The 23,226-nt window shown below is 38.8% G+C and overlaps 1 protein-coding gene and 1 pseudogene across 1 annotated transcript; both read right to left on the reverse strand.

Moving 5' to 3' along the window:
• Positions 1–11,244: 11,244 nt before the first annotated feature.
• Positions 11,245–17,005, reverse strand: LOC149016022 (septin and tuftelin-interacting protein 1 homolog 1-like). Its single transcript, XM_089157117.1, is given in 2 exon segments — positions 11,245–15,856; positions 16,042–17,005. A coding segment is annotated over 1 exon segment (2,544 nt). The 5' UTR covers positions 15,823–15,856; positions 16,042–17,005; the 3' UTR covers positions 11,245–13,278.
• Positions 16,855–22,712, reverse strand: LOC149016023 (BOI-related E3 ubiquitin-protein ligase 1-like; annotated as a pseudogene).
• Positions 22,713–23,226: the final 514 nt, after the last annotated feature.

Genomic DNA, 23,226 nt, shown 5'->3' on the forward strand with positions numbered 1-23,226 from the left:
ATATAACATGTCAAGGCTATTGCTTCAATCCACTTTTCTCATAGCCCATTGGAAATCAGTTTTAAGTGGCAATGAAGTGTTCTAACTGGTTGAATTGCACACCTGTATGAATTATTTCCCAATCTCTCTGAATCTCTCGAAATCTCTCATCTGATTTTTCTCTTTCATCTGATTTTTTCAAATTCCCAGTTTCAATTATTGCAGTATTTACTTCGGCAGAGGTTCAGAACAAAGTAATAACTGAAGAGATATTCTGCACCTTCCGCTGAATCGAAGTTAAGAGCTTCTTGAAGTAAACCCTTGTACAATTCAAGTTCTTCTTGTGGTATATTATTATTGCTAACGTATGTTCACTGGCGGTTCAAAACAAAGTAATAACGGAAGAGATATTCTACACCTTCCGCTGAATCGAAGGTAAGAGCTTCTTGAGTAAACCCTAATTCTTCGAAAAGCTTTAGCTTGTTCCTTTTTTTCTTTTTTTTTCTTTTTTTGTTACCCGTAGTCAATTCTAGACTTAATTTTAATTTCATATTGATTGAACATAGGATTTCAGGCTTTTTGTTGAAATTCTACGCCTCACAATAGAGGTTTAATTTTACACTCGAATCCTCGAAAGATTTGAACCAATGATGCATCATCCGTATTGATAATTTAAGGGTCATTTACGCCATTTACAATGTTTTCCCTTCATTGTATTAAGACACAAATCTCTCCTTTGTTTCTAAATTTGCTCCTATCTTCAATTCCTTAATCAGTTCTTTTGATGTGGATATTATCGTCATAACTTGGCTGAACTTGGTCAGATTGGTTGAGTTTTCTTTCATACATTCCTAAAAGTTTTGTTTAATTGCTATAAATAGGTAGCTGCTTTTAGAGTTCAACTAATACAAGTTGAGTGCATGTCCTCATTTTATATCTCTAAGACATATGGTAGATAAGATCTATGTTGACGGGCTGAGATATTTTGATTCAAATTGTCTAGAACTTACTAAAAATGGGTAATTCATTGCTAGGGAGAGCTCCTTGAAGGATCCAGCCACCATTGCTTATGCCCAGGTTTTTGCTCCCCATCATGGTTGGGTCATCAGAAAAGCCGTTGCTGCTGGGATGTATGCTCTACCCACAAAGGCGCATCTCTTGAAAAAGTTGAATGAAGATGGTAAGTAACCTTGAAACCATTTCAATTAGACTTCATGACACCATTTGGATGGTTTGCTGATTGGTTGAGGACCTGAGGTCATCTCAACCATGACAATGGGTTTGAATTTCCCAACCAACCAGCAGAGGAGCACTTTGTGTTGGTTGGGTCAAGAGTGTGGTGAAAAGTGACTCAATTGGGTGCTTAATTTAGTATTTTGCACTGAGATTTTAGTTCGATTAAGTGGGAAGTAGGTCTGTAGATATGTCTGGTGGTTGTAAATTATACTACCCTCTTTACCCAAAAAGAAAAAAAAAACTATATCAGAATTAGCCTATCCCAGTGAAGTGTGTATAGACAGTTTTCTTCATAATTTCAGTCTCACAATAGAGGGAGTTAGGGAAAAGGGTAAGAGAAAGTGAAGCGACCTGTTCATAACTAAATGGTGGATCTGTAATGGAAATGTGTATCTTGTGAGACAGATGCTTAGGCATGAAAATTACCTTTGATTTGATTTTCTGTTTGATTTGTAAATAAAGGTAATTTGTGGAATAATTTGGGGGCATGCCATTTTCACTACTATGAACCTAGAGACATAGATGACACAAAGGTACTAATTGAGACACATATGATAGGTGTAGGCTACTACTGTCTCCAAAGAAAAAGGTTCAAGGAATTTATGCATAGTAGTAGAGAAATGCCATATCCACAGTTCAGTTTCATGTGGAGAGTCTGCACTCACTAAAACGAAAAATCAGTATAGGTATGTGGTATGCTTTTTTATATCCCCCCCCCCCCCATTATGAAGGTCTTCATCAGATTTTAACACAGTTAATATACAAAAATTTTGCTGCTGCATCTGATTTTATTTGATTCAATTTGATTCATTGAATTTTGCATTGCAATGTTCTTAATCATATGTGTTACTCCATTTGTAGATTTGGATTCTTGTGGAAAATATATATATCAAATTAAATGTCACTTTGTCCCTACCCACATTGAACATAACTTACAACTCTATTTTGCAGGGGAGAAGATTGAAGCAACTGAAGCCAAAGCAAATGTAAGGTTTTATAATATGTTAATGAAGCAGCTGAAGCCAAACAGGTAGATAATTTGTTAATGAGATTTGATTCTGATTTTCATGGATAATTTGTTCTGCCTACAAATAAGATTAGTTTTATAATTTTTTATTTATCTTTTGGTTCTTGTTTTTGGTTAATAGAGATTAGTTTACATGTCAAACGAGAAGGAGACTAATAAGAGTTTGAGTGCTGAAAGCTTAAATTTTATAATTTACTGGTGAACCTTTTTTTCTTTTCTAAATTTATCAACTATTAATACCGTTGATATTGAATACCTTTGATATTGAACTTTGATGAGCATGAGAGGTCACTTTTGATCTCCTTAATGAGCTTTGGCAAGTCTTTTAGCTTGTCTACAATGTTCATTGACTCTACACTTGTGGAGAATGGAGTTTTTCATTCTGTCAACCCATCAACGTTGATCATCAAAGCAATACATGTCATCAGCTGTGGTTATGAAGAAAAAATTGAGTGGGGAAAGGTAAGTTACTCTCATTTCGCTCTTTCTTCTTCTGTTATATTCTTAAGATGTTCAACGCAAGCTTTGTTATTTTGATTAATTCTTTGTTGGATTTCCTGCAATTCTGATATCAAAATCTCTTCTATTAGATGTTGGTAATGGTTCTCTCATTTCGATTCGTATTTTTTTGTTTTTGCATCTTCTATTTCAATTGATCTAGAGCGGATGCGTTATTTTCAAGCTTGTTTTCCTTTGATTTTACTTCTACTTCCTCTCTTCTCTTTTTTGCATTTTTTTCTTTTGTTTTGTTTTGTTTTCATTTTTTTGAGGTTTATCATATGAATAACTTATATTTGAATTTAACCTTGATCTTCGCAGGTATCTATTGATATGAAACTCTTGATGTTATCACCTAAAATGGCATAATGATTACTTGAATGGTTTATTATATCAGATCATAGTTGAGTATAGACAATTGGCCATGAGCATGATTTTAGTAGGGGTGGGGCTGTCTAAACTAGGGGTGTAAACGGATCGGATTCGGATCAGATTGTGGTAATACTATATCCGCATCCTATTATATTCGTACGGATTCGGAAAATAGCACTGAGATCCGTACGAATATAATAGGTTAAGTTTTTTAAAGGAAGCTTTGGCAATCAGGCATCTATTAATAACTCAAGCTTCCTCTTTTGAAATCCTGTATTTTTTATTTTTTTTTCTTTCCCCTTAGAAAACGAATTTTACAGCTTTAATTCGAAAGACAAAATTATCATTGAAAAATAAAGAGCAAAAACATAACGAACGCGTGAGATCTAAGACCCAAAAACATTTGAATTAATGACCTTTAACTAGATGATTGTCTTTTACCCCAACTGAGCCAACTGCGCCAACTGCGCCAACTGCTTAGGGTTCGATCTTCATTCCAATAGGACATCACCAACCGCCCAAACAATAGAAATTATGGTTCAACCAGATTTTTAAATCGATGATATGAAGCAATGAGCAAAATGGATGCTTAGAATGACATGTTTGCAAGAAAGTAGGTCAATTCTGCGGATGAATTTTTTAATGACTTCACGAAGAAAGGCATTCTTCTAGTTATATTAGAGACCGATCTATCAATTCATGAACAATCATAAAGTGGACCTTCTTCCTAAATATATGGTGAAAACTGAAAACATATAAAGCTGTTATAAGAAGTAGAGGATACCAACTCCGATTTTTTTTTCTTCACTTTACCTTCCAAGTAATGTGTCTATCATGCATTTTTGGCTTGTGCATGGACCTTCTTGGTGTTGGTTTATTGTGAATGGCTATCACTGTGAATGCACTTTTTTCCTTCACCTGTGTATTTTCTATGGTTTAAGCCAGAAAGTTTGGATGTTTAGTAGGACCGTGCCTAACCCTCAAATTATCCAACATTTTATGCAGGAGAGTCAATACTCCTACTCCTGACCTACCCATAATACCCCTCTCTGAGTCCCCAAACCTCTCCCTCAAGCCAAAGTTCTGCCCTGTTGTCCTCCTCCTCGCTACCAATCTCTGGACTCCAAAGACTCTGCTATTCTCATTTATGACAACAATTTTAATGCCTAAAAACTCAAAGATGGGTGGGGATATCTAGTAATCATGAATTGATGTCTTCAAAGATGAAAAAAGGCCTTGTGGGGAGCCAACAAGAACAAATCAGAGGCCTCTTATAATGTAAAGGACTTGATGAGATATTATGTTTGGGATGCCAAGAAGTAACCACATGGACAGACTCACTTCAAGCAGTTCATTGGCTCACTGATGCAGACTCCCACCCCTGGCCCTCAGATCTGTGTCAAATATTCTTTGGGTCAATTAATGCTTTAGTTTCTTTGGAGCTTGTAACTTCACTAAACAGCACATAAGCTGGCCTAAAGTGAATTTTGTGATGTCTGTAATAACATTCTGTAGACATTATGTTTTCCACAGAGTTTAGTTTTCTTTCTCTGACGCCCCTTTCTTAATGCACTAAACTAGAATGTAGGCAAAATTTTAAAAAGCTTGAGAACAACAAAATAAAAGCAGTAATGGAAATATGCACGTGTATACTGTGATTACCTCTAGAACCATTGTCAACTGCGTTACAAGATGATTTTTCAGATCTCCATCTAGCATCTCAATACTGAATGAGATAACAGATAATAAAGACCACAATATTCAACTAGATAACAAGCTAGCACTTGCAAGTTAATAGACTTCGTCACTATCTGCAACGAAAACACCAACCAATGTCTTTAATTCAATGAGAACACGTTTAAGGAAAATAATGTTACAGTAATTCTGAATTAAAAGAACTAGTCATACATTCAACTATTAAGGAGGACACTTAGTAAGGTGTGATTTTTAATCCTAAGAAAAGCCTATAAGCCTTATGACATGAAAAGAGTTGAACTGACATCTCAGTGCAGATCCAGACCCACAATAGTCAAGTCAAGTCATTATCTGCTCTCATAAAAATAAACTCAATATGATTCCACTAAGCATTTTCACAACTTAAATTACAAGGGCAGACCTACTTTGCATCTGGCCACATGCACTTTTTAGACACATTCATGCATCCCCAAACTACCAGACAAGTTGGATTTCTTAATCTAAAAAAATCGAGAAAAAAAGGAATGTGCAGATCAAAGAAGGAGGGGGGGGGTGTAGTGGCTTGAATAGAGAACGTTTATCGCCATACCCAAGAGATTGCCCATAAGAAAGGAAATAATAAGATGGGTTCAGCTGCAAACTTTTAGTATTGCCCTGTCAGACACATACAGGTTCTCATGTACTTGTTACTTTTAAGACAACAATTATAAGCCAGCCCCTGGAAAACAAATCCTGAGCTCTGGCATTGACCTAAAAGTCAACAGAAATAATTTCAAGACTCAATTAAAATGGTATGGATGAAGACTTTTTGCTGGCTACAAGCTGTACAACCCTTCCCAGGCTTCAGACAAGCAGCACAAAAAGCATTAACAATGGCAAGATATTATAGATTAGGAGAAATATCCTAGCATAAAGAAGAAATAATTAAGCCCAACAGCATTTAAATTTGTGGTAGCAGGTTAAAATGCTAGATGTCGAAGGAATTGTTGTAAGTTGGTATGACATAAATTTTCAACCGGCTGCAAGTTCTTATTTCAAAATAAGGATGAAGGTCTTGTGCGGACAGCTAAAAGGTTCAAGTAAACAAATATTAAGAATTATGACCATTTAAAATTTAAATTAACAAAAAACAGGGTGGGTTATATGTGACAGTTGGGCTTCTGAAGAATAAGAACAATGAGAAAGCTAACAAAGAACAGTGGAGAAGGGCTTAATGGAAACATAAATCACATATCTAATGGTTAAATAATAACAGTAATCTTGCAGTCCAAGTCTGGTACGTTTTTCCTGAAGTATCAATTCACAATTAAAGAAGACAGCTACTAGCAAAAATATTTCCTAGTGCTCATGGTATGGGTTCAAGAAGCAACCATAAAGTCAGCTTGTTGACATCAACCATAGCAAAGGATAAGTATTCTATGCTCAATTACTTCAAGAGACTTTCTACTGCAACCATTGCATTTTTTGTTCATGGGCTTCTGAGATGGTTGCATTTGTTAATAGAGTCAGGTAGAAATGTCAGATGACCTAAACAATTATTTCGAGCTAGAAAGGGCAGGGTTTAACAGAAAAGGTATGGGGTTTCCAGTGCTACTCTGAGTTGTCACCATTGAGAACATTTTTGTGCAAGAAAATGGCAGCTTCTGAAAAAAGGAGCATGAATGACCTAATACGATTTTCAGGAGAAACTGATGTTTTGAAGCAAAGGTTTCCTCTACCAATCTGCTACTAACATTTAAAGGCAGTTGGATGATGCGGTAATTTACAATTTGAGATACATATCAGATGACCTATAGCCCCTTATTAGCCCACTAAAGGAAAGAAGCCTGTTTCTTCCAAGGCCCCAAATTCATTAAGGAAAACTTCCAAGACTTTAATTTATGTTTTACTTCTCAATTAATGCCTAATTTAGTAATCCATGACGTTTCATATCATTGTGTTTCAAATTATGTATATGTTATGAAATATAACATGTTTGAAATAAGGGTTCAGCCCTTAATATTGCCAACTGGGGGTGTTAATTCAAATCTCCAATTTGTGTGTGTGTTTTTCCTCCCCCGCTTCCCAACCGATAAAAAGCATCATTGAAAGCTTAAATATGTTCATTACAACTAGAACAAGCTTCCGTTGAAATTTCAAAATCAACCATGCAGATTTGACCCATGGCACATCAATCCAAAACCAAACACAACACGAGATCTCTTCTAGAACTCAAGATTTCGAGAATCTCGACCAGACCAAGATGGAAAATTAAGAGGAACTTTCGAACCTTGATCCCAACATAATGGGTTCAGCTACATGGATCCTGATCCCAAGAGGGAAAAGAAGAAAAGGAGCCTGGTTAAAACTTCGACACAATCTCTTGGGGGCATCAACCCTTTTTAGCCACATTCCATTTCTTAACTGCCCAACATTTAGCTCATGTCCAACTAAATGGGGTCGACCACACATATACTTTCCAGTGAACTCGCAGTCATGCTATGAACCAGGTCTCGGCTAAACATTTCTTTTATAATCACTTCTCCTATGGTTACCTTAAGGCTGCCTCAGGCTCTTCACACAATATGAAGTAGATCACTCCTTTGAACTGCACTGTCCAAAGGTCTCATTGTACATTGCCAAACGACCTTAACTCTCTCTGAGTTGGTAAAAAATCAGAGCCACTCCCACCCAGCTAAACATGGTCATTCCTCACTTTATCCTTCCTAGTTTTCCCACATATCCACCTCAACATCCTCATTTCAGTAACATCAAGTCTAACAATATGACACTCCTTCACATTGCATCATACTACCCTATACATGATAGCTAGTCTAATGACACTATGGCAGTGCTATAATACTTACCCTTTAAGCTTTCATAGGGGATACAGATAACACAGAACCCCGGATGCACATCTCCACTTCATTCACCCTTTTTTAATCCTCTAGGTAATGCTTTCTTCTATGTTACCCTCCTCATTTACAATTGATCCCAGACAGCTCTATACTGATAACTTTATGGGGTCTCCCTCTCACAAATATTTACTCCTTAATGTTACATCTAAGAGTAGCTGATTTACATACCATATTTCAGCCGTAAATCTTTTTTTTTTCGGATGAACAAATAATATAAGAGCAAATTGCAGTGGCACCCCAAAATAGAGGCCTTAAAGCACTGACACCCCATTTTATGTTTAAAAAGCACAGAGACCCAAAATTGAATTTTCATTGGATATATTTGTCAAATTTATCACTAAAATCAATTAAATCACTGTTTATTTTCAAAAATATTCCTACAATAAACAGTGTCTTAAAGGTTTTCAGTGACAAATTGGACCAATATATCCAATGAAAATTCAATTTTGGGGTCTCCGTGCTATTTAAACATAAAGTGGGGTGTTAGTGCTTCAAGGCCTCCATTTTGGGGTGCCAGTGCAATTTGCTCATAATATAAATTACGAAAAGGGAAACAAAGCGGCTTAAAGGAAAATTTTATAGGACCGTTGTTCGACCAGCTATGATGTACGGTGCAGAGTGTTGGACTGTTAAAAAGATTCATATAAATAAACTCAGTGTAGCAGAAATGAGGATGCTAAGATGGATGAGTGGCAAAACTAGGATGGATAAGATAAGAAATGATCATATTAGAGTTGGTCTGGGAGTTGCTCCCATAAGGGATAAGCTTCGAGAAAGTTGATTAAGGTGGCACGGCCACGTTCAACGGAGACCTATAAATGCCCCTGTACGGAGAAGTGATATAATCCATATTGAAGGAACTAGAAGAGCTAGGGGAGGACTTAAGATAACCTTAGGAGAAGTGGTGAGAAAGGATATGTATAGCTTAGGCCTTGTATCTAGCATGGCCTCGAATAGAACTGATTGGAGGGCAAGAATCCATGTAGCCGACCCCATTTAGTTGGGATAAGGCTTATTGTTGTTAAACTGAAGAGAAAAGATGAGGCCCCAGGAGACAACAATAAGCCTGATCCTTAAGGGTATCATCAATCAAGGGGAGGGGAGAAGTTACAAGCCTTAAAGAGACAACAAAGAAGATAGCATTCCAAATCATATCTTTGGAGCGGGATTTGGAAGTCCATCTACGAAGATTGCGCTTCCACCAAAGATGATGGACAATGGCACAAAACATGAACTTACCAATTCGATCACAAATGGTAGAACCTGAAAATTTTTGCAAAATCCAAAGCCAATCACTAGCAAAACCGAAGAAGCGCCTCGAGCGGGGCCAAATGATAGATAGGGCTTTTTCCTAAATAGATTTGGAAAAAGGGCAAGAAAATAAGAGGTGGTCAAGGGCCTCCGAACCCTTTCAACAAAGGAAACAAGTTGGGATTACGAGGATATGGCGGTCGCTAAGGTAGGATTGGGAGAAGAGGGCAAGATTAAGGGCCCTCCAAAGGGCAATAGTATGATGGGCTAGTTTTTCAAGGGAATTGAGCCCCTTGACATTCCAAATAATAAAGTCCAACATTTAGACCAAAGTAAGGGGGCATCCATACTGCTACTGGGGAGAGGGCAAAGGGGGTTGGATTGGGGAGACTCACACAGGGGGGAGCTAAGAGGGGAAGGGGTTTCAAAAATGTCAGGGTCAATTGTTGAACTAGAGGAAAGGGAAACAAGATCTGGAAAGGTTAGCGACTTGAGGGGGGTGGGCAAAGGGAGAGAATCAAGGGAAAGAGAGTGATATGGGTACTCTTGGTTAATAGGGAGAGGGTGTTGGGTTAGGGGGGGTGTAATGGTGGGTTAAAGCATGGGAAATAGGACTAATGGAGTTGGGAAGTTTAAGTTGGGTTTGGGCTGTGGGCTGGGCTTCTAAAGTGTGACAAGAGGTCATGTGAGATGGGTTATTTAGGGGTCCAAGTTTTGAAGAGGGTAAGTGGCCGAACTGGTTGGGCTTGGCATAAGTACTAGGTAAAGGGCCCAAAATGGAAGAAGAACCAAGGGAAATGGGCTTGGGCCGGGGTTTCTGGTGGGCTGCGATCGCGGGAATCAAATTGGATTTAAGGGTTGGTAAACAAGGGGGATGAGAGAGGGGAGCTTTATCTTCAAGATACAAGAGAGAACCAGCGGTAATATGCAGGGTGGTTTCAGCGTGAACCAAGGCGGGTTTTGCGGAGGAAGACGGCACCGATAGGCTATCGGTAAAGTGATTGTCAAGGTTTTGAGGTACTGTTCCTGTTTCAGAAGGTTCAGGCGAAGCTCAAGCAGTGTGCAACAGGCCTTCAGAGAAGGGAGCAGGTGGAACATCGATTAGTCTTTGAGTTGTAGAGATAGACTTCGGCGTGGCTACAGGGTCTATAGAGTTCAGACTTTTGTAGCAGGTATGGATCTGAATCTCGGGATAAGAGTCACGAATCACCTGCAGCAGATTTTTTGGCTTGCTTCGTCTTCGACGGTAGGTGTTTACAATCGCCAGAGGATTTGCAGGCACCGGAGAAGAGGCAGATGGGCTAACAGCTACAAAATCTAGGTCGGAAATTGTGATTTTTTCCAAAGCGTCAATTGTACATCGAGGACACCATCAATTAGAGCAGCAGGAAAATGTAATCAATCCACAGAAATACCATCAACAGCAGTCATACGTTCTTCCAAACATGGCAGCAAGGGGCCACTACACAGGCGAGCGGGATCTAGAGAGGAGCAAGGATTTTTCTTCATGACCAAAAGATGAGCACATAGCATAGTGAAGAGGAACCCAATCGTACACGATTAGTTGATCATACTTCAGACCATAATAGTCAAAAATGGGGATAGTCAATGGGAGAGGGTTTGCAGCAGAGACTTCCACACACAAACGTGCATAGGAGAGCTTTTCCATCGAAAGGGTCTTAGCATCAGTATGCAGAGGTTTGCCGATTGTAGAGCCGATTCGACTGAGGCAATCATTGTTCCAAAATTCAAGAGGGAGGCCAGGGAGACTAATCCACAAGGGTATGGTGCTGAAATTGACCCTGCGGAGAGGCGAGGATGGAGACCAAGGCTTGGTGAAGATTTGGGCCTTGCCTACAAACCAAGGCGATCCTTCTAAGGCACAGGCTTGACAGTCCAGAGAGGAGAAATTGAAGTGATAGATTCCAGAATCTAACAGGTATGTCTCCATGAGACCTAAACCTTTCCATTATTTAGCAAGGGAGGTTTTTAGGATGCTTGGGGGGGGGGGGGGGGATAGGGCCAAGGAATTGGCCAATAATGGCGGTTTTCCATCGATGGATACCAGAGGCAGCGGCGGTGGATGGGCACTGGGCAGTGAGCAAGCAAAGTTCAGTTGGTGATTTTAGGTGGGACAAAGGTGAGGTTAAGATTTTCATTGATGGTGGAGAGGTTAGAGAAGAGGGATGTCCAAGACTTAGAAGGGTCATTTGTGGGTGGCAGGGGGGGGGGGTGGGATGTCGAAGGTGGGGAAGGAGTTGACGAAGTCGGGGAAGACATGTCAAGTCATCGGAGTAACCTTAAATCTTAATTTTACTTATCTTTAGACCTTCTGATTACAAGGTTGATTTCCATAGTTCCAGTTGGTATCAATCCTAATTTCGTCTCATCTACCAATATAATATCAACAAAAAAGATTATAAACCATGCATACACCATGGGACGTCATCTTCTGTGCCTCCGGTTAAGTTGTCCATGATTCAAACAGGTACAAGGATAAGGCTAATCCCTGCTGTAGTAATGGAAATATATGCAGTATCACATTTTATCATACAGTAGAAACCAAAGAACTACATTATATGCATTCTATACGTGTTCTCTGTTCCTTTTTAGTGGCAGAAATACTTCTTTCCACTTCCACATACATCATTGTAGGTACAGAAGTCCCAAATGAACAGAAACACACCAAAAAAAAAGTATATCAGACCACGAAATATTATTTAAGAGCAGAAACATTGGCCTATAGCCCCTATTGTAACCTCTTTCTCCCAGCACCAATTCATCCTCTTGTTCTTATCTCTTTCTTCTTCAGTTCTTCCTATTTCTTTCTCCTCCACCTTCCGGTCCATCTCCTCCTCCCTACAACTCCACTCCCTTCTTGCCCTCTGGTTTCTCTTCATCCTTATTTTTTCTTGAAATCTTTATTTCAGACTGTCTTATATTTTAGTCTACTCAGTAACACAGTAGTAAGTTAACAAAGCCGGTTGCAATAAAGTATGTTAATGGCCATGATCAGGAAGCCTATTTCCTAGGTGACCACACTTATCTGCAATAGAAAACAGCAACTAATATATTAATCAGACTTCAATGTAACAGATAAAGACTAACAGCAACAATTGATCGGTTCCTGACAAGAAAAACCCAGCCACCCCCACAACAATAACCAGCCCCAAAATAATATAAAATGTTTGTGACTTGCAAGCTTAATGTTCAGATAATCTTACCAATCAAGAGTGTTCAAAATGTTCCATAATCGATTTTCAAGCCGTTTACTAGAGGCTTCGATCTAATTGCCATTTACCACATGCCAATCTAACAAGATTCATAACCACTATCCCAGCTTGGCACCAGAATTGAAGCATTGGCAGTGTTCAGCTAAGGCAATCATGTTTTTTTTCTTCTTTTTTTCCTTGCTTAGTAGCTGACATAATATAAAACTATATATCTAATTCTAAATTGTAAAGCCAGTATGAGCAAACTGCACAGATCATACATTCATCCTTTTCTAAAACCAAAAGAAACAAGAGGAAAAAATTAATTCATTAGTAGGAGTGTAGGACTTCGAAAGTCTCTCTAGGTATCTAAGACTCAGATGAACAAATCTGACAATAATACACTAACAAATACTACAGCCCTTGGCAGGCACTTTTTCCTCTAAGCTGTTAGCTAGCCATCAAATGCCTTGAATTGCTTAGCACTTGGATAACCATGTTTACAATTCTTCAAAATTCAAGTATGTTCAGTCTAGATACACTGGCACTTTGTCAGTGTCAAAAATTATTCCAACTTGTCCATGTCCTAATTGTCGAACTAATGAAAAAGATCTTGGGTAGATCTTTTGCAATTAAGATGGGGAGGAGTTGGAAACAGCTGCTCCTGCAAAGCATGGGGTGAGGAAGCATAAGTTTGCCCTCTCTCAGACCCTGCATTAGTAGAAGCTTTGGGCACCGGGATTCTCTTTTATTGAAAATTAATATGAAATTTTGTTCAGACATGTATCGCATAGACATTTACTGTCGTTTAATTCCCATACTCTGTAGTTTATGCGCCAGTTGAATTATCCAGATATGTAGACTTCTCTCATAATGTAATATCCTCTTCTATACTATAAAAGAAAACCACAGCAAGAAGGATAAGATCATTGTCTTACATGTGAATGATAGAATATGATAGAATAGAACCAAAATTTCTGAGGTGTGTGGATGAGTAGGTAAGCAATTATAGATGAAGCCTGATTCTCTATTATAATATTAGAAAAAAAATTCCAAGGCTGAACAAACCTTCTTTTCCATGAATGAATTGTCCATAGGATACAAATAGTATTCATCGCCTTTTCTGCCCAGCACTTCGGTGCAAATCAAGCAACTGCTCTAAAGACACCAATGACCACCCATCCTCTCTTTGCGCAAAAACCTTCTGGTTTAAGGAGTCCATATATATGCTTACATTGCCAAAGCTATAGATCTGAAGACCATTGTGCATTCTACCAGGTTTAGGCCTAAATAGTAACTCATGCTGCTGCGCGTAAGTCTCAATGACTTCTTTCAAGCTTAACTCTGAAGCTTGTTGTTGAGCATAAGCTGCTGCTGCTTTCTGCTGCTCAAACTGTCTTTGTTCTGTGACCCTAAGATAGCTAATATTCTCTCTTGCTCCAGGTTGTACCACTTCCATACCTTCTACAGCCTGGTTCATCATTTCAAGCCCAACATTAAGCTGATATCGAATACGCTCATTTGCCAGTAATTCCGCAGGAAGAAGTCCTTTCCAGCCCAAATACCACTGAGTGACTTCTTCAAAATTAGGGTTAGAGCACAACCAGTGATACAGCACCTGTTGCCACTTAGGGAAAAAACCAACTTCGAACATTGAGACCATGTGATGAATTGGAATAGCAGATGCCCAAGATGTTACCCAATAGAAATGATCTAGCTTTTGATTTGAAGGGTTCACCTGGAACTCCTGTATTATGTTCAACAACTTTGGAACTATATAGCGGACTATCAGCTGTTCCCAACTGGCAGGATCAAATACAGTCTTCCAAGGAGATAGCATTGTGTAAGCAGAAGCATCACTCGGGTGCCATGCATGAAGGACATTTCCTAGTTTGAACCGTATTGTATGGTACAAAATCTCCAACTTATGTCCCAACAAAGGAAGCCACGGATGCACCCAGACATGAATGGACACAGTCTCCCGACGTGGATCCCATGATTCTACAGCCTCCGATAGTTTTGGCATAACAACGCTCTCTAGAATTGTCTGAAGAACTGAACGAGGCAATAACTTCTCCCATGCTTCCACAAACCGCAGCATTGGTTCGGGATCTCTGGCTTTCCATGTATTTGTCCCAGAAATTCTCACAGCAGGAAGGACAACCTCCATAACCAATTGGACATAGGAAGATGCAGCATCTGAATAATCAAAGGGATCATCCCCTTGCAACAGATTTTTCCATGTGGATATCACATCTAGCCCATGCAGTGGATTTTGAAGTGGATCCCATCCCTGAAAGACCCTAATTAGTAAGGGCAAGGCAAATGAACAGGCAATGGATGACAAGTTGCAGAGTTTGTAGTCATCAGTATATTTCTGCTGTAACTCATGGAATGCAGTTGCAAGTGAATCTAATGTCAAAGTCCCAGAGGAATTCTCCTCACCTATCCGAACCAACACACCAGAAATGTACTCCATATTATCCAATTGCTTTTTCTGCCGAATTGCCTCCTTCTGGAGCTTCTCTTTCTCTGCCTGCAAACTCACTGTAGTCTCTCTCTCATTCCTCAAATCCCTATCCAGTTTCTGTACGTCAAGCTCAGCTAAATCTAAAATCAATTTGATATTATGTTGAAGCTCAGGCATTGGAGTATCATTTTCCCTAGCCTTTTCTTCAGCATTCAAGTTTTCCAAGTTTGTTAAAACCCGAACCTGCGGCCCCCTCATATCAAGCACCTTCTGAACAACCTCCAGACCCTGCTCTTGCTTCCTTGTCAACAGCTCTTCTGCAGTAATATATTCCTTCTTCTTACCTCGGTTTTTCTTGGACCAAAGCTTCTCTTTCACAGGGCGAGCAACTCCAGTCGGAGCTTTCTTCTCCTCTGATTCTTCTAACACTGGCAATCTCGTCTCTTTGTAATCATTAAAACCCATGCCCATGAGTTTAGGACGCAACTTTGCTTCGATAGGAGCGACAATACCTTGCGCATTTTTTCCCAGACCTCCTCCTTTATATCCCATCTTCTCAAGCAATTTCAACCCTATCCCCTTTGTATGTTTCTCAAACCCCCCTACACCAGCAAACTGTGGTTCCTTCCTCCCCCCTTGGAATTTTGATGCTACTTTGGACTTCACCCTCTCTCGCTCCCGCTGTTGCGCACCCTCCTTGATCTTTCTCCCAAATGCAGTGGGCAAAAACTCATCATCATCACCACCACCGTCACCATTTTCTTCTGGACTATCATTTTTCTTCGAACTTGACTTAAACCCCAATCCTGATCCAGCATTATTAGCTCCAAGTCCCAACCCAGAAGTCCCTTCCTCCTCATCTGCCTCCAACTAGATTTCCATCTCCTCATTCTTCTCTTCTTTGGCATTCTGATCAATCTCCCGATTAGGCATCACAATACCAGTGGAAACAAAACTCACGGGCTTAGTGAAATCAGATTTTTTGGAGAAATCCTTTCGTCGCTTCCTCGAAGAACCATCTTCAGCATCGGAATCGCTGTCGGCAAAAACACCATAGAGTACGTCTTCCTTGGTCTGTTGCCGCCCCTCCTTGCGTTTTCTGTAATAAAACTCACCGCCAATATATTGCCCATCTTCGAAATCGTTTTCCATTCCAAATCTGTCCATGTTCTGGTACTCATCCATGTTTACTAAACACCCACTAATCTGTCTCTGTCAACTGTTATTAGGGTTTTTGTTACAAAGAGAAAAAGAAGAAGCAGAACAAAGCCCAATAATTTATTCCTACTAAACAATTGATGAGATTTATTGGGACTCACAATATTTGGGTTTCACGAAGGATAGAAGAAACCCAAGAAATCCACAAGCACACTCCTAATTTCAGTAATTTGTTCGTTTACATACCCGTGATTTCTGGTGCTCTAGAATGAGGCTTTGCTGCTTCTCTGCTCCGACTTTGCAAATTGAAAGATTTTCTTGGGTGAGTAGAAATTTAATTAGAGACAACGGGCTCGGAAAACATAAGATGGATTTTGCAGGGTTACTACTAGAGGTGGTTCAAGCTATGAAACCAGCGAAGGGTCTCCCCTTCAAAAAAAACCAGAAAGGCTTCACAGACCAGTTCTGATGCTTCTGCAAGTGTCGCAATAAGCTTCTGACCAATTGGACTTAAAAACTTGAAATACTAAAATTCACTTGTCTTCACAGATCAATATTTTCTCATAACCATTTGACGACTCTCCAAATTACACGGTTCATCTACAGTTGTTAAATTTTCAAGCCACAATAAAATTCACTTGTCTTCACAGGGAAAAGGAGGGGAAGAACGAATACCATAAAAACAATCTCAAACAAAAAAAACTCACCAATGTGTTAAACGAACTTGAAGAAGAAAGAGAAGGCAAACCATCATTTGATTCCAAAACAGTTGCAAAAATTCTTAACGACCGGAAGCAACTACACCGGTGAGCAGGAGCAGGGCCTCTTGATGACGTTGAATACGATTAGCCAAAAATCGACGAGAACGAGATGCCACCAAGGGGTTTCCATCGAACCATTGGAGTTGTTGAAACCATCACAGCAGATACAACAATAAACTGTACAACCCTTCAAAAACTCAAAGTCTCAAACGACCTAAAATCAGCACTGAAGCAAACAATCGGAAGGTTTCGAAATTCTGTAAACCAAATCCATAGCAAGCATTAAGGAGACGAAGAACTAGATTTTCATCTGTAATGGCTGAAAAATCATGTTGTTGAAAGCTACCGTGGAGGCAACGCCGGTTTGCAGACCTTGGAACTTCTGAGAGAGAAGTTGTAATGGACCCTGCGTGAACACAAGTTGGTTTTTATCGGGAACAATTTATCAGTTTTGTTTTTGTTCCTTTAGAAAAACATGTTTTAGATGTTATGTAAATAGCGTTCTTGGAATCAATTTTTATGCCGGTTCGTTCTTTAAGAACAGAAGAACGAACCGTTTTATCAAACACTCCTAACTTGTTCTTCCGTTCTTAAAGACTAAAAGAACACCAGAAACATTCTTTCAGAATGTTATCAAACGCGCCTTAAGTTTTCGAACTAGGTACTGGCACCATGTAAACCAGAAAAGAGAGGGAGAGAGAGAGGAGGAAGAAGAACAAGAAAAATACAATCTGAGAGGTCTTTCGTATGTTGAAACCCTCCTAAACAATTTCACTATTGCAATTACAATTTTATTAGGATTCCATAAAAACAAGAACCAAATCGTGGCGGCAATTATGTGGGCTTTGGAAATGCATGTTAGAGAAATAGTGGTTAAAAACTGCTTGCTTGGGGCCATACAACGCCCTAATGGGCCTGAACCCGGTCGGCTCCTTCCAGGCATAGGAAATTAGGCAAGTTGCAAGGGGATTAGTAGGGAACTTTGATACATTTATTTATATAAAAAGCGCCTTGAGGATGTAGTCGTGGTGCGCGCAAGCTGGCCCGGATGAACCTCATTTCCAAAAAAAAAAAAAATTGATACATTTATTTATCATGTAATGGCCATGCCACAATAAAGCTCAAGTGGCCATACCCATTACAGATCGAACTTTTTGACCACTTTCCTTTTGGTAATCCCAAACCTTTTTCGAACAATATATTTCAGTTTAAAAGTACAATTAATATTGTTGCTTGAGTAATGTAAACCATATCCTTAAAAGAGAGTTTCGTGAAGTTGATTGTGGGTGGTCGTCAAAGTGGCACTCATAGTTAGATTTGTAGACTATTGTTGGTGGAGATTTTGCCCGGGGTTATGCACCGCGAATCATACCAAACTCTTCAGATCTGGTTTGATTTGGTCCTGAATCCACTATTACCTGCAATGCTCAAGAATTGTTAGAAACGGAGGCAGTCAGCTGGATTGGCGTTCTGTCGCCAACAATCAAGTCAGTGAGTATCGAAGGATTAGGGTTGCAAAACTCCTAAGAGCTTAAGGAACATTTGAACGTGTCTAAAGCAAGAAGATACAGGTAGTTTTTAGTGAATTTGAATGTCCTACCTTTTGCTCACGCCTCAATTGTATTTATAGATTCCTCTTTCTGACTTTGCCTTCTCTGTGTTATAGATCCGATGGTTATGATTAGATCTTTGTATGACTTTCGGATTGATCCCTTATTTGGTCCAAACCATGAGTTAGAATCGGTTCATCTAGATAAACCGGGTCTTAGGTGATTTATTCACAACAATTAGTAGTACCTAATATTTGGTAGATGATATTTGTAATTACTTATAGACAAGACCAATTTCTTGTTATTTCCTTGAGAGAACAGGATATTTCAAGGTGAAAAGTTGTGTAATTGTAAACTTTGTACTTGTTCTTCTTCGCTCTTGCACACAATTTATGTGCTTTACCAATTAAATCTTCTCATTGCAGAGCTCTTAGTCTATATAGACTATATATGATATACTTCTTCGAACCCCCACTTTTTTCTTTTCTTGACTCTTCCATGCGTCAACGTTTGTAGGATTTTACGAAAAAGGAAAAAAAAAAAAAAAGAGATATAGATGTAATGGCCATGCCACACTAAAGCTCAAGAGGCCATGCCCATTACGGTCGAACTTTTTGACCACTTTCCTTTTGGTAATCCCAAACCTTTTCCGAATGATATATTTGCATGTGTTGTGATACGCAATCTAGCTTGCTATTCAATTTTAAATTACAATTAATATTGTTGCATGAATAACATAAAGCATATTCTTAAAAGAAGAGTTTCATGAACTTGATTGTGGGTGGTCGCCAAAGCGGCACTCATAGTTTGATTTGTAGTATATTGTTGGTGTAGATTTTGTCGGGGTTATGAACCACGAATCACACCAAACTCTTCAAATCTAGTTCAATTTGGTCCTGAATCCATTCTTACCTGCAATGCTCAAGAAGAATTGTTAGAAACGGAGCCGGTCAGCTGGATAGTCATCCGTCTCCGACGATCAAGTCAGTGAGTATCGAAGGATTAGGATTGCAGAACTCCTGAGAACTTAAGGAACATTTGAATGTGTCTGGAGCAAGAAGATACATGTAGTCTTTGAGTGAATTCAAATGTCCTTCCTTCTGCTCACGCCTCGATTGTATATATAGATTCCTCTTTCTGACTTTTCCTTCTCTCTTTCATCGATTGAGTGTTATAGATCCAATGGTTAAGATTAGATCTTTGTATGGCTTTCGGGTTGATTCATTATTTGGTCCGAACCATGAGTTAGAACCGATTCATTCGGATGAACCGGGTCTTGGGTGATTTCATTTTCAACAATGAGTAGTACCTAATATTCGGTAGATGATGTTTGTAATTACTAATAGACAAGACCAATTTCTCGTTATTTCCTAGAGTGAATAGGATATTTCGGGGTGAACAGTTGTGTAGTTGTAAACTTTGTACTTGTTCTTCGCTCTTGCACATAATTCGTGTGCTTTACCAGTTAATCTTCTCATTGCAGAACTCTTAATCTATTTAGACTCTATATGATACTTCTTGAAACCCCCACTTTTTCTTTTCTTGACTCTTCCATGTGTCAATGTGTGTAAGATTTTACGAAGAAGAAAAAAAAAAGGGGGGGGAGGGGGGGGGAAGAAAAAAGAAGAAGCCTCAAATGTTGAAGGCCATTTGGATGCATTATTCTTTGTTTTGAAAACCTTATTGGGTCTGTACATTGAGTTCCTATCTTATTTTAGATGCAATATGGTTCGATATTGTCGAGGACTATGATCACATCTATCGAATCTAAGACCATTATCACATGTAATCGATGTTCTCCCTTACACAACTTTATCCCAACTAAATGGAGGTGGCCACATGAATCCTCACATTCGCCAATTCTATTTGATTTGTACTACAATGCTTAAACTATGCATTTCCCCCCCCCCCCCCCCCCCCCCCTCACTACTCCTCCTAGGATGATATTAGGTTTGTAATACCTCTTTTAATTAGTTCTTTACAATGTGAATTTAATCCCTCCTTTGTACTAGGGCATCCAAATATGTCTGTTAATCATGGTACTGCCATGTTAAAAGATTTTTTTTGTTCTTCTTCTTTTTTCCTTTCTTTTATTTATGTTGTATTAGATGATCTGCCAAGCATTCCTTATATCGCCATCCATCCATCTCAATAGTTTTGATATGCATCCACAGCATTGAGTTTCTCTTCATGATGCTTCTTGACTTATTTAGCACTTTTGGATTTCAAATGCTTTTTTCTGCAATGGGAACTGATTTGCTATAAGCAGTTGAAGTACTTAATTCAGTAATTCAATTGCTAAAGAACTGGCCACTTTGTCATCACTTTTCTTCATTTGGTGAAACCTCAATAGAATTTAGTTATTTTATCATCTATGGCAACATTCACGTGTATAGTCAATACATATCCATATTGAACATGTTAATGACTAAAATAGCGTCATTCTACCCTGACCGGTCCGACCAACGGGTTCAATAAAGTTGTCTCGACCATAGTGTTAATGGATGGTCCGACCATCGTGTCAAGAGTACCCGATCAAGATAAACTTCTATCATCTGCCAACTTCTTAGAAAGGATAAGTCAGGTAAAAGACTCTTTCTAGAGTTACTTTCCTAACACAACTCTTCTTAGAGTTATATTCGGAGTCTAACTCTGATATCTAAAGCTATATAAGCACCTCAGGCAGGCTTTATGTAGTAAGTATTTATACTTTGTGTGATCAATTACTTGAATTCTCTATTGAGTAGTTGAGATCATATCATTGGTAGTTGAGATCATATCATTGGTACTGACTTGCTCATCGGAGACGTACCTCGACCACACAAGGTCGAGCACGTATTTTGCAAGTTCGTGACAAGGAAGGACGAGCGAGATTCCGTATCAACAATTGGTGCCGTCTGTGGGAATCTTGATCAAAAAACCATCGTGCAATTCAGATCAGGAACGCTACATCAACCATCCGAATAATGATTAAATATGAGGTGATCGGGCAAATTCCCTTGCGAGGTAATATTGTCTTCAAATTCCCTTTAGGTTAATTTAACCATAAGGTATGTTATACATCCCCTCTTCTCTTAAATTAAAACAATCATTATCTCTTATCGAATTTGAGGAATTATTCCCAAATCGAGATTGTCGAACGAATTAACCAAAATTCGGTGGGAACTTGCTAAGTTTTATGAGAATCGATCACTCGCTTCTTTGAGTGCATCAATTTTTCTAAAGTTATAAAAGGAGCAAATCATTAGTATCAGGTCTCTTTATTTTTTTTAGATTACCTTAAAGATTTAAGGAAAGGGAAGCATAAGTTAGCATGATTACTTTTGTTGACAAATAAATAAAGGGTAATTTTCATCTAGACCCCCTGAGGTTTGGTCCATGTCATTTTTAGTCCAAATACATGAAAATTTTGCATCTGCCCCCCTGAGGTATCCAATAAAATGGATTGAGGACAAATTGTGATTTTTATGACTAAAATACCCTCACATATATTTTACCGTAAGATTTGTATTAGGTCTTCACAATAAAATCCAATGGTTAAAATAAAAAGAGTGGGATTTTTGCAACCACCGTAATTTGTTCTATCTCCTCCCTGCCGCAGCGTCTTCTTCCTCGTCTTACACACCATAACCGCTACTCCCACATAAGCGACATCGTCAACCACTACTCCAACTGCAGCTGCCTTAACTTCTTCTTCTTCTTCTCCTGCACCACGATGACACTCATCCTTTACCTATGCCAACACTTGTTCAAGATAGCTTCATTCGTTTGTGCCAAATCTTTCAATATCTGATTCTCTTAACAAAGACTCTTCACTCTTTCTTCAAGAACCCAATTCAATTTCCCAATTTTCCCCATCTCGTCGTCTTTCACTCTCAATCTCTTCGAAATCCTTTCTTCTTCTAGAATGCCAGCGTTCTGCAAGTTCTAATCTAACCTTCTCTGTCTGCAAATCATTTACACACGAATCAATTAGCACAATTATTGAAAAACAGATTTAAGAAGGGGAGAAAAAGAAGAAAAAAAAACAAAGAATTGAGTGTGACTTACATATTGGGCAATGAGTCGATCGATCTCTAATTGTTGTTGTTGTTGGATCTGAAACGTAATGTCTTCCCCAAGGGATTGTTGTTGTTGCTGGATCTGAAATGTAATGTCTTCCCTAAGGAAGGACAGAGGAGCAACGCTGCTGCAACTATTTTGATGATGTTGTCTTTCATGACAATCATGGATGAATCTTTGGAGCTTTTTCTTGAGACGAGTGAGTCCACTATCAGCTTTCAAGGTGCTGGTTGTTGCAGGAACTTGATCGACCATAACAGAGGAGTTGTAGAAAGGAAGAAGCATTTCTGGAGTTGTGTTGGCTGTAGAAAGTGGAATACCACCCAAACCCATCTAGTATTGTAAAGACTAGAGTTGTTTCTAATGGCGTTCATCAGTTCTCTGTAAATTCAATCAAATGGAGAAATAAAAAAGTGAAAAAATAAAAATAAACAGATAAAAAACAGAGAGAAAAGAAAAAGATAGTACTAAGAAGAAGATGTATTACTTGTTCCCGATTAGTTGGGAAGGGAAGAGATTGACAATACCGCGCTTCAACAGCCATGAAAATGATTTATGTTCTGCTTTGTATTATCAGTTTTGGTTGCAGAGGGAAATAGAAACACTAACACAGAGATAGAAGATACGAAGAGGGAGAGAGGGAAAAGATGAAACGAACATGGAATAGAGGTGGTGAGAGACAGAGTAGGATAAAAATGTATCGTGTTTAATGAAGTAAACATTCCATTTTATTTTTATTTTTACCGGTAAAATAGCTGTGAGGGTATTTTGGTCATAAAAATCACACTTTGTCCTTAATTGATCTTATTGGATACCTCAGGGGAGGCAGATGCAATGTTTTCATTTGTTTGGACTAAAAATGACATGGACCAAACCTTAGGGGGTCCAGATGAAAATTACCCATAAATAAATAAATTATTATTTATGTTTGCTTTTGACAGAATACGGTTATATAAAGAAAACTGATTCAGATTTATGAATAACTGTTCTTTATGTTGAAAGCATCTTTTTTGACGCTTATGAGATGTCAAGGAGAGACACCACCAGCTACAGGAGGG

The sequence above is a fragment of the Hakea prostrata genome, chromosome 5, assembly GCF_041222555.1.
Source record: "Hakea prostrata isolate BN-2017 chromosome 5, UWA_Hpros_2, whole genome shotgun sequence".
NCBI classification, from domain to species: domain Eukaryota; kingdom Viridiplantae; phylum Streptophyta; class Magnoliopsida; order Proteales; family Proteaceae; genus Hakea; species Hakea prostrata.